Source organism: Gekko japonicus, unplaced genomic scaffold (assembly GCF_001447785.1).
Source record: "Gekko japonicus isolate JY-2015 unplaced genomic scaffold, Gekko_japonicus_V1.1 scaffold5122, whole genome shotgun sequence".
NCBI lineage: Eukaryota > Metazoa > Chordata > Lepidosauria > Squamata > Gekkonidae > Gekko > Gekko japonicus.
This window is the reverse complement of record NW_015163773.1, coordinates 1-14,103: the sequence shown is the minus strand read 5'-3', so window position 1 is coordinate 14,103 and position 14,103 is coordinate 1. Positions and strand designations below refer to the sequence as shown.

Genomic DNA, 14,103 nt, shown 5'->3' with positions numbered 1-14,103 from the left:
TCATCATCATCATCATCATCATCATCATCATCATCATCATCATCATCAGAGTTTTCATGCTCGGCGCTCGCGAGTCTGCCCTGCCGCCTCGTCCCCCCTCCCTGTCCCCCCGCCAGCATGAACCCCAGCGCCCCCAGCTACCCGATGGCCTCGCTCTACGTGGGGGACCTGCACCCCGATGTAACCAAAGCCATGCTCTACGAGAAGTTCAGCCCCGCCGGGCCCATCCTCTCCATCCGCGTCTGCAGGGACATGATCACCCGGCGCTCCCTCGGCTACGCCTATGTCAACTTCCAGCAGCCCGCCGATGCTGAACGAGCTTTAGATACAATGAATTTTGCAAAGGGTTAGCAGCACCAAGCAAGGGAATGTTGTGTGCTCTTCACCAATGTCGGTGATGACGACGCTAGTGCGGACTACTCTGTTTGAGAACAAGAATTTCTAGCGATAGCCATGCGGTATGCACGGAGAAAAACTAGCTTCCCGATTTCTTTAGCATTGCCCATGTTTGACAATTCATGGAAAGAGGTTATCCATTCCCAAGTAGGTTGGGGACTTTTGACATGGGCTCTACTGCGAAGTATCTGTCAAGTTTAACAGCCCCACATCATCGCAGAGCATACATGCTTGCACGCTTTCATGTTCTGCCATCAGAAGTGCTTTTAGGGAGGCACCGCCAGATACCATATGCAGACAGACTTTGTCCTTGCTCTCTAAAAGATGTAGAATCCACTACACAACATACTTCATTGCCCGCTCTATAGGGATATCCAATCTCGTTTTATTACTCCACTTCTAGAAGGTAATGGAGCTGCGGTGGCTCAAGTGGTTAAGACACTGAACTGCAGGCTGTGGAAGGTCAGTAGTTCAGCAGTTCGAGACCCGGGTGCCGCATGATGGAGTGAGCTCCCGTCTCTAGCTCCAGCTCCTGCCAACCTAGCAGTTCGAAAGCAAGAAATCGCAAGTAGATAAATAGGTACCACTTCAGTGGGAAGGCAACAGCTTTTCGTGTGCCTCAGCGTCTAGTCATGCCAGCCACATGACCACGGAGACGTCTTCGGACAGCGCTGGCTCTTCAGCTTTGAAACGGAGATGAGCACCGCAACCCTAGAGTCGGATTTGACTGGCTTTCGAGCAAGGGAACCTTTACCTTAGAAGGTAAGAGCTGGCATTCTGATGACTCAATTGTTCACTTTCTTCTGTTCCATTCTAATTGTGAAATAATGGAGGCTGTTGCAAAAATTTTATATTATGCAATCAGAAGACGAGGCTTGAATAGCCAAGTGTGACTGATGCATCTTAGTATTTTCCCGTAGTTCCATGATGTTTTGTGCTTTCATGCCAATAAAGGCTTTGTGTGTGTGTGTGTGTGTAGGTTATCAATTCAGGACACTCGAACAAGCTAGAGCCCAGGCAGAGCATGTAGCCAGGGAGGAGTTATTGAAATATAAAAATAGAAAATCTACAGGAAGAATTACATGTGGCTTTCGACATTCTAGCATTTCTAACCAAATTAGAAGATCAATCTTTAGACACTGGCATACAGTTTCTCATATACCAGGCTGTCAGTTGCCATCATATACAGTTTTACGCAGAGGAAAAAACCTGAGAAATGCTTTAGTTTGATCTGATTTCTTTAAGGGCAGCACAGCTGCAACTAATCCAAAAGGGTTTCTAAAGTGTAGACACTGCAAGGCTTGTCAGCATATGGTAGAAGGCACTAGCTATACTGATAAAGACACAGGGATTATGTTTAAATTTAATTTTACTGCAACCTGTTCTACAAAAAATGCAGTTTATCTTTCTGTTTGTCAATGTGGGCTAAAACATGTTGGGATGACGACTAGGGCAATTAGGACTCGGGTGCTGGAGCATCGGTCAAGAGTGAATAATGCTGTTGAAAATTCACCAGTGGTTGGGCATTACATACAGGCAGGCCACAATATGAAAGAGATGACGTTTATAATTCTATACTGCCATCCAAATAAGCCTTTTCAAATGCTGAACAGATATATTACAAAAGGAAACTAGATTCATTTATGAATTAAAAACATATCATCCTTTTCGTATGAATCAAAGCATGGATTTTACATCCTATATTAATTCGCAATAAGTTTTCAAATTACTGGAGCTGTGCAATTGCAACCTGATATTCTTCTCTAAATATATTTACTTTAGCAGCTAGGTTCTAATTGCGTTCAGTCCGCCTTGGTGTTTAGTCATGCTGGCCACATGACCACGGAAATGTCTTCGGACAGCGCTGGCTCTTCGGCTTTGAAACAGAGATGAGTCAGATTCGACTGGCTTTCGAGCAAGGGAACCTTTACCTTTTCTAATTGCTAGACCTGTACGATGGCAGCCTGTCTTCCTTTTTCCTGATTTAATTAGAGTAGTAAGACCTTTAACTACTTGACCTGTGTTGCTGCAGCCTGACAATAGATATAAATTATGGTGCAACACATGGTAGGATAAGGACCCATGATCCTTTATGACTGAATATACTCGCTTTTGTATGTGCTTCTACTGAGATTGGGGTGAGTCTTCCTGCTGTTTTATATTATGTTTCTATGCAATTTATACATATTGTATGATTGTTTATCCTCATTTGTGTATGTCTTGAATTTGTATTTAGTCCCACTATAGCCTATTGGTTTTGAAAAAGAATTATTCGAAACGCGGCAGCTTGCATCTGGACTACACGTCTCTATGGCTTATGGAATTCAAGAATGTTTGGATTTTCCAGGAACTATATGAGCCCACTCCATGATGAATGCATGTCAAGTTGGAATATGATATTACAATACAACTGGAGTGAGACACACTGAAATTTTTGGGACTTTCTCTTTCTACCTTTCTGTATATTTGTTGTTTCTTGCAAGAATTCTTGGCTGAAGCAGTCAAAGACAAACACAAACTTTTTGTATGATCAGCCTTATTTTGTTGTCTCTGTAATGCCTTCTTGCTCATAATTCATCACATCGTGTATTTTACTGATATGCCATTTAAGGTATTTGGTTTTATTCGAACCATATGAACTAAATTTGTTATTCCTGTTTGGTCCTTTAATCTGATAAACATCTTCATTGTGCTGTATGCTAATTTAGTGCTCTCAACTTCTGCCAAAATGTTTGAACTGGTCATTCCCATTTCATTGTATCTGAAGAAGTGTGCATGCACACGACAGCTTATACCTTGAAAAAACCCTGTTGGCCTTAAGGTGCCACTGGACAAACTTTGTTCTGTGTAAAGTAGTATTTCCTTTTGTCCGTCTTGAACCTACTGCCTATCAGCTTCACTGGATGCCCTCGTGTTCTAGTACCTGTGTCATCTCTCTCCACCCCTTGCATAATTTTATAAACCTCTCTCACGGTCTCCTCCCCCCTCCAGTAGCCATCTATTCTGTAAACTGAAAAGTCCCCTGACACCTTCCTCAGAGGGGGCTCCAACCCCCTCATCATCTTGGTTGCACTCCTCTGCACTTTTCCTTTACTTTTTTCAGCTCTGCAAGCTGGATAAACACAAGGGCGGGGACGGGGGAAGACAGGGGAAGAAACTTTTCGGGGAGGGGGTAGGGTGAGGGAGAGAAACAAAGTCACTTGCCTGCGACCAAGCAGGAACCAAGAACCTTTCTGAAGTTTATTACACAAGGCAGGACTTTCCGAGTCCTTCTCAGCAAGAACACCATCTTCTTCCTAAAGGCAAGAAAGGGAATCAGAGGGATTGAGACATGAATTTTAAACTTGCATTCAATTCCTACTGGTTTCAAATGCAGAGTATTGTAACCAGGGAATTCTGGGCAAACTCCTCCTTACTATTCCAAGCCGCATCTCCTACACCACCCGCAAAGCTCGCAGCACGACGGGAACTGAACAGAGCCGCCCCAGCCAGAGGGTGGGCGAGCGCCATCTAGTGCCAGCTCAAGATCGGTACATGATAGCGTGTCAATTCAGCCATTTAGTAGGTTACTCTATGATCTGCCTCAAGTGTGCAAATGATGACTGTAGTGTTCCCTCTAAACTGCAGGGGTAATTTAATAGAAAAAGAGGTGCAGGAACTAATTAGCATAACTCATTAGCATAACTTATTTGCATATGCCACACCCCCTGACATTACTGGAAGTGTGTCAGAAGGCAACACCCACCGCTCAGGCTCCACTGGACTGTTTTGGATTGCTAGCTATTGGGTAGGGGGGAACGTGCAGATCTGTCCTCGCAGAGGAGGGAGAGCTTGTACCTGAATAAAAATTGGTCTTACAGGTGCCACTGGACGGTTTTGGACCGGGGGTCTGGGGGAGCTCTGCAACTTACCTGGCTGCTTCTTGCTCTGACTGAGGGCTGCTGGGAGCAGGGGGTGGGGCTTGTTGCATGTGCCCGCCCCCTGGGCTCTTTACTGCCGGAGCTCCGCTCCTGTGCGCTCCTGCAGGAAATGACCCCTGCTAAGCTGAGTTAGTGTGAGCTAGCTCACAGTTTCTTAGCCTCTGGCTCACACATTGTTGTCTTCGCTCAGGAAGGATGGCTCCAGAGCAAGCTAATTTATGCAGTAGCCCAATTGCTCGCTCACAAATTTAATGCCAGTGGCTCACAGAGTAGGATTTTTGCTCACGAGACTCCAGTTTAGAGGGAACATTGGCTTACAATCCTATACACAACAAAGCCTCATTAAATGCAATAAGATGCAAGCCTAGAGTCAGATCGAGGCGGAGGAGTTGTGTCCGGGTTGGATTACGCTCGAAACTCTTTTGAGAGTTCGCCCCATATAATGCAATCGCCCTCCCCATTAACATTATTTAAGATTGTCAGGTGCTAGCGATGCAAATATTTATTCAGAAGACCCAGCAAATCTGTGGAATTTCCTTCCAAAGTGTAAAACGTGCACAGGGGCAGGTTTCAAACGCGCAACCCGGTTCCAGGCACAGTGAAGCTGCAAAGCTTATGATGGGCATCCACCCCCTTGTATTTTTATCCGTCATTCCTTCCAAATGAGTCAATTGGCTCAAAGTCAACCAGTCAGCTTGTCGGCTGAGGGGGGGGGCACACCCACTTGAACAGATTAGTACTGATTTCCGCGCATACATAAACAGGATTAGGTTCCTAAATTAACATAACATTCATTCAATAAAAAACAACCACCACCCAAAACAAAAAACAACAACCCTTGATCTTCCTGGAATTGAATGCAGGCAGATGGGGCTTTGGGGAACATGTTAGCAAGGCTTCACTTCTAAAAACATAAGCAGTTTAATTAGATGGTCCCTTCCCCCTCCCGCGCTACCATTCATGAATAACCTTGTTGAGTAAGTCTAACGGGAAAATCCAGGAATTCTTCAATGGATCATTCCTGTTCAGGTCTCTTATGAAATATTCCCTATGCAAAGGAAATAATAACATTTGTATAGGACTTTCAGTGTTTGAAATGCTTCACATACATCACTTCAGCACAACAGCCCTGCAAGGGAGGCCAGTACTATTACCTACATAGTGCAGATGGGAGGTTGAGAGAAGTGGCTTCACCAAGGCCACTGAGTGAATTCATGGCAGAAGTGACATTTGAATTGGAGACTTCCAGGATCATGGCTTTTAGTCTCTCATCCACTACACTATGGCCTCTAAAAAAATTAATAATTTTAGAATACTATGTTCCTTTATGATTAAGCCACATGCAAAATTATTTCCCCTAATTTTTGTTTTGCTTAAATAGCAAAGGGCTTTCTGCACCTCAGCTGTAAAATTAATAAAATATACTCTTTGAAGTCTTTTGGATTTTAATAGGTGAGAAACGTAAACTCATATCTCCCCATGATACCAATGCGGATAAAACACTTCACACTCACTTGAAATCGAGTAAGCCTATTTTGTGGCATTTACTTCCAAGTAAACAGGTTCACAGTAAACAGATACCAATAAAGCTATTCCAAGCCACGGAGTTAATCAAAATCTTAACAAGATTGTGCCAAGAAATATGGAAAATAAAACAATGGCCCACAGACTGGAAATGTTCAATTTACATTCCAGTTCTGAAAAAATGAGACGTCAAAGACTGCAGCAACTATCGGACCATTGCATCAATATTTCACACAACTAAAGTGATGCTCAAAAATGTTACAACAAAGACTGCTACCATATATGGAATGAGAAATGCCAGATGTCCAAGCTGGATTCAGAAAAGGAACAGGTGCTAGAGATCACATTACAAATTTACATTGGTTACTGAAGCATACAGAGAATTTCAGAAGAAAATCAGCTTGTGTTTCATAGATTACAGCAAAGCTTTTGACTGTGTGGAACACGTAAAGCTGAGGTTAGTTGTACAAGAAATGGGGGCGCCACAGCATCTGATTGCTTTGATACGCAACCTGTAGTCTGGACAAGAGGACACTGTTAGGACAGAATATGGAAAAACAGGATGGTTTCCAACTGGCAAAACTGTCAGACAAGGATGTATTTTATCTCCTTGTCTCTTCACGCAGAACACATAGTCAAGAAAGATGGATTAGATTTAGATGAAGGTGGAGTGAAAATTGGTGGAAGGAACACTAACAATTTGAGATATAGAAGAGACAGAATGGATTTATGCAGTAGCCCAATTGCTCGCTCACAACTTTAATGCCAGCAGCTCACAAAGTAGCATTTTTGCTCACAAGACTCCACATCTTAGAGGGAGTGTTGGTAGGGATGTGTTGTTGGTGACCAAGAGCCAGTTTGGTGTAGTGGTTAAGTGTGCGGACTCTAATCTGGGAGAACCGGGTTTGATTCCCCACTCCTCCACTTGCACCTGCTGATGTGACCTTGGGTCAGTCACAAGCTCTGGCACAGCTGTTCCTGAAAGAGTTTGTCTCAGAGTTCTCTCAGCCCCACCTACCTCACAAGGTGTCTGTTGTGGGGAGGGGAAGGGAAGGGAAAGGAGATTGTAAGACGCTCTGAGACTCCAAGTGAAGGGCGGGGTATAAATCCAATCTCTTCTTCTTCTTCTTAATTCCTGCTTCCTATTACTATGTATGGGTGTAAAAGCTGGAGAATCAAGAAAACTGGAAGGAAGAAAGTTGATTAATTTGAAACTTCGAAGAAGAGTTTTACAGATACTGAGGACTGCCAAAAAGACAACTAAGTGGGCTCTAGATCAAATCAAACCTGAACTCTCCCTAGAAGCTAAATTGACTATCATACTTTGGTCATATTATGAGAAGGCGAAGACTCACGGGAAAAGGCAATAATGCTACGAAACAGCGAGAGCAGCAAGAAAAGAGGAAGCTCCAAACATGCGACGGCCTGACTCTGTCAAGGAAATCCACGGCCCTCAGTTTGCAAGACCTGAGCAAGTAGGGTTGTCAGCCTCCTGGTGGGGCCTGGGGATCTCCCGCTTTTACAACTGATCTCCAGCTGACAGAGTTCAGCTCCCCTGGAGAAAATGGCTGCTTTGAAAGGTGGACTGTATGGCATTGTACTATGCTGAGGCCCCTCCCCTCCCCAAACCCCGCCCTCTCCTGGCTCCACCCCCAAAGTCTCCGGGTATTTTCCAACCCAGACCTGGCAACCCTATGAGCAAGGCTGTTAAGGACAGGACATTCTGGAGGCCATTCATTCACAGGGTCGTCATACATTGCATCTGACGAAGAGAGCTGTGTTTCTCCAAAGCTTATGCTACAATAAAGTTTGTTAGTCTTAAAGGTGCTACTGGTAGGGTTGCCAGGTCTGGGTTGGAAAACACCTGGAGACTTCGGGGGTGGATCCGAGAGAGGGCGGGATTTGGGGAGGGGCCTGAGCATGGTACAGTGCCATAGATTCCACCCTCCAAAGCAGCCATTTTCTCCAGGGGACCTGATCTCTTTAGTCTAGAGATGAGCTGTAATTCCAGGGGGTCCTCAGGTCCCGCCTGGAGGCTGGCATCCCTACTAGGGTTGCCAGGTGTGGGTGGGAAAATACCTGGAGACTTTGGGGGTGGAGCCAGGAGAGGGCGGGGTTTGGGGAGGGGAGGGGCCTCCGCATGGTGCAATGCCACAGAGTCCACCCTCCAAAGGGATCTACTAAAAGGAAGGACAGGATAGAGACCCTAATGGAAAATCCGTTCCGCATTTTTATTGCAACTCTAATTGTGCTGTAATGTATTTCAATGGGGCCCATGCAAGTCAATTGGCATTCTTGGCTCCCATTATATCCAGTGGGCATTCCAGCATCTCCCAGTTGTCCTCAGTGAACAACATCATTTGTTTTTCTACATCTCTCCTTATTATATCAGTTTGGCTGGGATTCTCTACTTTGACACTGGCTGTTAGGCTTGGCACGGTGCCCCGTGGCTCTGCATTGGTTCTTAATTTGCTTTGAAAGGCTTTTAGCTATGGGTTGCCTTGCTTGCTCTTGTGTTTCTGGCTATCCTTTGCTCTGGAGAAAGCATGGAAACACCCCCCCAAAAACATAACAAGCAATGGAAGGCTGGGGACACCTTGTTCAGGGGCCCATAGAACTGAACCTTTTGGTCCAATTCACTTGAAATTTGGGGGTTAAAGGACAGGCATCAGCAGCTCCGTTGCAATTTCGGTGCAATTTGGTCAAAAACAGCCCCTCTGTCCGTCCAGAAGGATTCCCCATAAGGAATATTAGAATCTCAATAAGAAAAAACAGATCCGAATATCAAACCACTATTTAACCCCCTGAATGGGGGGGGTTTGGCTCCCGAAAGGCCTCCTGGGTGCTGCCCGGCCCCCCCCCCGGCCACGGGCGGGGGATGTAGTGGGGGGGGGGTTAGGGTTGCCAGATCCAGGTCGGGAAATTCCTGGAGATTAGGGGGCGGAGCCTGGGGAGGACAGGGACCCCAGTGGGGCACCGTGCCAGAGAGTCCGCTGATCTCTGTAGTCGGGAGATGAGCTGTAATTCCAGTAGGGTTGCCAGCTCAGGGGTGGGAAATACCTGAGGATGGGGTGGTGGTGTTGAGGAGGGGGTAGGATTTCAGCAGGGTATAATGGCATAGAGCAGGGGTGTCGAACTCATTTGTTATGAAAGCCGGATCTGATGTAAATGAGACCTTGCTGGGCCGGGCCATCTGCGTTATAAAATGTAATGCCAGGTAGCGGAGATAGAAACTTTATAAAGGACACAAACACAAAGGTGTTGGGTTTTTTTTTACTTAACATAAAAACGTGCTTACAACATTAGCACTCTTGCAATATTTTGTTTATTTAACAGTGTCTGATAACTGACACCTCTTGCTCTGAATTATTGCATCAAAATGTCTGTGCTGTTGCAATCCTGAGTATGCTGTTCGGGTGTGTATCTGTAAGCTGCAAACCTACGATGACACAGCAGCAGCAGAACTGGAATAAGAAGCAGAAGACAGCCAGTTCCACTGGGGGCCTGATAGAAGTCCTCCAGGGGCCTCATCCGGCCCATGGGACGCATATTTGACACCCTTGCCATAGAGCCTCCCCTCCAAAGCAGCCCCCCTGATTTCTGTCACCTGGAGTTCAGGTCTAATTCCCGGAGAGCTCCAGACCCCACGTGGAGGCTGGCAACCCTAAATTCCAGGGGATCCCCAGGTCCCACCTGGAAGCTGGCCTCGGTGTCTTGATAGAGCTTCAGTTTATTTCATCTCAGTTGTCACTCACTGCCGAAGGATTCACGCACGCTCTTTCTCCTTTAGTCCATTGTACCCGCAGGAACTTACCCTGTTTTCCAGCCTTTGCCCTGATCAAGCAGGTCTCCCGTTTAGCTTCTTGAGGGGCATGCATTGCTGATATTTTGTTAGGGTCTGCTGCGAACAGATTTCATTTTTTGCCTCCCGCCCCACTCCCCGTAGTCTGTAGCAGTTAGAGCTCGAGGATGTGTTCTCTGGAGGACACACGTGTCAAATTGCACAGTGTTCATCCTTGCGCACACGAATAGCAAGTCGCCTTGCAAAAACAGCCTGCCGTCCCAGACATCTGTTGAAGTTGGTTTTGCAGTCTGGATAACGATGATTAGGAAATTGTACCCCCCCATCTCTTAAAGCAGTGTTGCCAACTCCGGGTTGGGAAATACCTGGAGATTTTGGTGGTGGAGGGACTTCAGTGGGGTATAATACCATAGAGTCCACCTTCCACAGTGGCCATTTTCTCCAGGTGAACTGATCTCTGTTGCCTGGAGCTGTTATAATCCCGGGAAATCTCCAGCCACCACCTGGGAGGCAGGCAACCCTATGTATACAGCAGATCACATAAGTAGAGCCTTTGAAGCAATTTGTAATGGGTAGGGTCCAGCGCTCAGGCATTGCTGCAGACTATCTGCTGAATTAATTTACATGGGCTTCTGCCATCCTGATTTTTCTATTTACTTATCCCTGGTAAATATCATTGACCCTATTTCTACCTTTCTGTAGCTGCCTTATTATAAGATTGCTATAATGAGTTGGTAGCATTGTCCTTTTGTAAGTTTTGCAGTCACAGGGCCTTAAAGACGTATAGTTGTTTTTTTTTTTAAATGATACTGAGCTCTCATGGATCAGAACTCACTTCCGATTAATGATTCTCAAGTGGCAATAGAGAGACAGCCACTGAGAACAACCAATAGTAAACCGTGAGGGAATTAAACCAACGGCAGTGAAATGGAAGAGGTTCGGCCCGTGAGGTAGCTGTGCAAAGCTCAGCTACATACACTGTATGTGACTGTTTGCAATAGCAGTAGAGAACTCAGCAGTAGAGAACCAGTGTGGTCTAGTGGTTAAAGTGTTGGACTAGGATTTGGGAGAGCCAAGTTTGAATCCCCACTGCCATGAAAGCTTGCTGGATGACCTTGGGCCAGTCACACAGTCTCAACCTAAACTACCACATAGGATGGCTGTGAGGATAAAATGGAGGAGAGGAGAATTATATAAGCTGCGTTGGGTTCCCCATTGGGGAAAAAGGCAGGATATAAATACAGTCAATAAATAAAATAAAAAGTAGGGATGTAAAGGACAATTTACTTTGCTTTGAGAATTATTGAAAATTAAAAGATAGTAGAAAATAGATAAAGGCATAAGAATAACAGTTGAAGGATAAGTTACCTGTGGATGTAAAAAAGGAGAAAGGGAAATATGAAGAACATTTAAGAATTTGGGGTGGAGGTTGGAGGACTGTGGGAAGCCGAGAAAGGGGGGGGGGAGAGGGAAGGATATATAATTGTATAAGTTTTGATATATGTTTGAACTTTTTCTTATTATATCCTAATAAATTGTTTTTGGAAAAATAAATAAAATAAAAAGTTGTATTTCATTAGTGGACTGTAGTCTGTGAACATTCACGCCACTGTCACACTGTAACCTCAAGATGGGGGGCAGAGCTGAGCATGGAACCTTGCGGGTCCCAAGAAGAATCCCCCCCACACACATATATATATAATTTTTAAATTAATTTTTCAGACAAAAGAACAAAAAGGAACAACCACTGCTCAAGACAGGAAGGAAGGAACCTTCTAAATTATAGAACATAGAAACATAGAAAAAAGATTACAGGGAACAAGCTACACAAAATGCAAAAGGAAAACAATGTTGAATTAAGTTATTGACAGTGGGCTTAATATTTAACGTATTTATCAATTTATCTTACAACTAAGAGAGGAAGTTAATAATGACGCAGGGGATTTTTTAAAAAGACAATTCTTTGTATACTTTATACTTAATTCCTTTTCCATAATTTGAGGAAGGGCTTGGATAGATGTTGAATACCTTTTCGATTCGTATATGAAATAAAATCGTGCTGCGTTTCATGAAAATCTGAAGAATTTCCCACTTGAATGAAAGAAAAGCTGCTTCAGAATCAGAGTTTGAATGATAAATGCAAAGAAACAAACCAGATATTTTTTTTCTTTGTTCTGTATCTTTAGAGTTGAACTCGTTAGAGCGACCTGCACCACGACAGCAAATACGCTTCCTTCCGGTCATGGTAGAAGGGAAGGATGGGAAAGAACTGACGCTGTCGGTGACGCAGCAACCTTTGTTGGCTGACCACCCGCTGGGTAAGATGGGGAGAAAGCGGCGGCCTTCTGGATTGATTTAGCTGATGTGATACTGCACAGGTTGGATCTGACTGGCATTTCTGCTGGTGAAAAGGGAAGGAGGGGATCCCCTTTTACCACTCAAAAAGCCGCAAGGGACGGGGGCTGTAACAAGGAAAGGGGACTGGATGAGATTGCGTGAAAAAGCTGGCTGGATCCAACCCTGTGTTAAGACCGTCCTTGGAGGCCATCTTGCATGTGTCTTTGCTTGTCAAAAGTCTGATGGGAGCGTACGCTGGAGGAAGTGTGGAGCAGAGATGGCTCCAAATTTTGGGAGGCTTGGGGTGAGATGCCCTCCGCTGCCCCCTCCCCCCACCAAGCCGGTTGGCCGCTTCTGCGTGCACGCAGATACAAGCGCGTGCACACATAAGAATTGGAAATTTCTGGAATAGGAAAAGAAATACAGCTGTTCTGTACCCTATTAAGCCCCAATCAGCAAGGCTAAAAGGGATGCAAATGCACTCATGCTTTCCAGCAGTCTTTATAACAGGAAATCAAAGAAAGTCCCCTGATGTCAGTTTCTCATTTCCTGTTGGACAGTTACCCGGAGAGGCGGCAGGCTGTGGCTTTTGCACCTGAAGCAGCAGAGGTCCTTGAAGGGCTTAAATAAACATTTAAGAACCACGCTGTGTTGCGTATGCCTTCAGGAAATGGGAAACCATACTAGAGGTTCCTGAGACAGTGCAGAGGCCCCTGGGATAACTGCGCCTTCCTAGCGGGAGTGGATGAGCTGCCCGTCTCAGGCTGGTGGTCGGCTTGTGCCAGTCTGTGGGCCTTAGCAGATGCCCTTGATATCAGGACCGCCGTTGAGGCTCCCAAGAGAAATTTGCCTTACTTCTTTACGGCTGGCATTTAGGAGCCAGGTAAAGAGATCTTAGTGGTTAAGGTGCTGAACTGCAGGCTGTGGAAGGTCGGTAATTCAGCAGTTCGAGACCCGAGTGTGCCGCATGACAGAGTGAGCTTCCATCTCTAGTTCCAGCTCCTGTCAACCTAGCAGTTCAAAAGCAAGAAATTGCAAGTAGATAAATAGGTACCACTTTGGTGGGAAGGTAACAGCGTTCCGTGCGCCTTGGTGTTTAGTCATGCCGGCCACATGACCACGGAAATGTCTTCGGACAGCACTGGCTCTTCGGCTTTGAAACGGAGATGAGCACCGCAACCCTAGAGTCGGACTCGACTGGCTTTCGAGCGAGGGAACCTTTACCTTTTTAAAGAGATCTTACAGGACGACCAGTTAAATCGCAGCGAATGGACGGTCACCAGGGAAGCCAATGAAGCTTGACAGGAGAACAATGTAAGATGCAGGCTTTGCGACAGGCAAGGGTTTCTTATTGCCAAATATGCAAACAAGTCAAGTCACTGAAGTGCTTTTTCTTTCACAAAGCAATCCAATATTTAAGAAGTTGACAACATTCCGAATGGCTAAGAATAGCTCCCAAATTAACAAATAGCTCCTTTTATAAGGAGCTATTTGTTAACTTGGGAGCTATTCTTAGCCATTCGGAATGTGTCAACTCCTTAAATATTGGATTGCTTTGTGAAAGAATTACAACAAAACAGAATTTTGATAAAGATATGCCTCGAAACGAACATTGAAACTCGAGGAAGTTCGTAAAACACTTCAGTGACTTGATGTCCTGACCTGTTGAAAAAAGAAACTTTGGATTAAAACAACATGGAAATGCTAACATATAATTGTCTTTATTCTGTGAATGTTTGAACTACTGCGGCAATTTTTTGTCACTTGAAGGGTTTCTTATTGGCCGGGCTGGGGATACCTTTGTTTAAAAGGTAGCTCCTGTTTTGTAAGAAAAGAAGCCGGACTCAGTGATGGATCCATATTAAGCAAGTGTACATGATGTCCCTTGTTTTTCATAACGTATTCTTTTGTGTCAGGAGGGACAAGAAGCCAGGTGGGGTGCTGAAGTCGCTCCCTGCCACCTCCAGATGTGTTATTGAGCATCGGCGGGTGCCGTGCCAGCCAGTGCCCCTAGGCTTTAAAGCTTCGTTTTTGCGGCCACAAGGACTGGAGCCTGACCTTGGTTGCTCAGGCTAGCTGGATCGCGTCAGCTCTGGGAAGCTAAGCGGGGTCAGCCCTTGCTAG

General features: G+C 45.3%; 1 protein-coding gene across 2 annotated transcripts in view; it reads right to left on the bottom strand.

Moving 5' to 3' along the window:
- Positions 1–5,359, bottom strand: part of COQ4 (coenzyme Q4) — a 29,607-nt gene extending 24,248 nt beyond the window's left edge. The window contains exons 1-2 of one of the 2 annotated variants that reach the window (XM_015407928.1): positions 5,286–5,359; positions 3,601–3,692 (exon numbers count right to left, since the gene is read on the bottom strand). In XM_015407928.1, coding sequence (XP_015263414.1) covers positions 3,601–3,685 — 85 coding nt within the window. In that variant the 5' untranslated portion in view covers positions 3,686–3,692; positions 5,286–5,359. Of the gene's footprint in view, positions 1–3,600; positions 3,693–3,812; positions 3,863–5,285 lie in introns of those variants that run through there. The other variant, XM_015407929.1, reaches the window with a different exon arrangement.
- Positions 5,360–14,103: the final 8,744 nt, after the last annotated feature.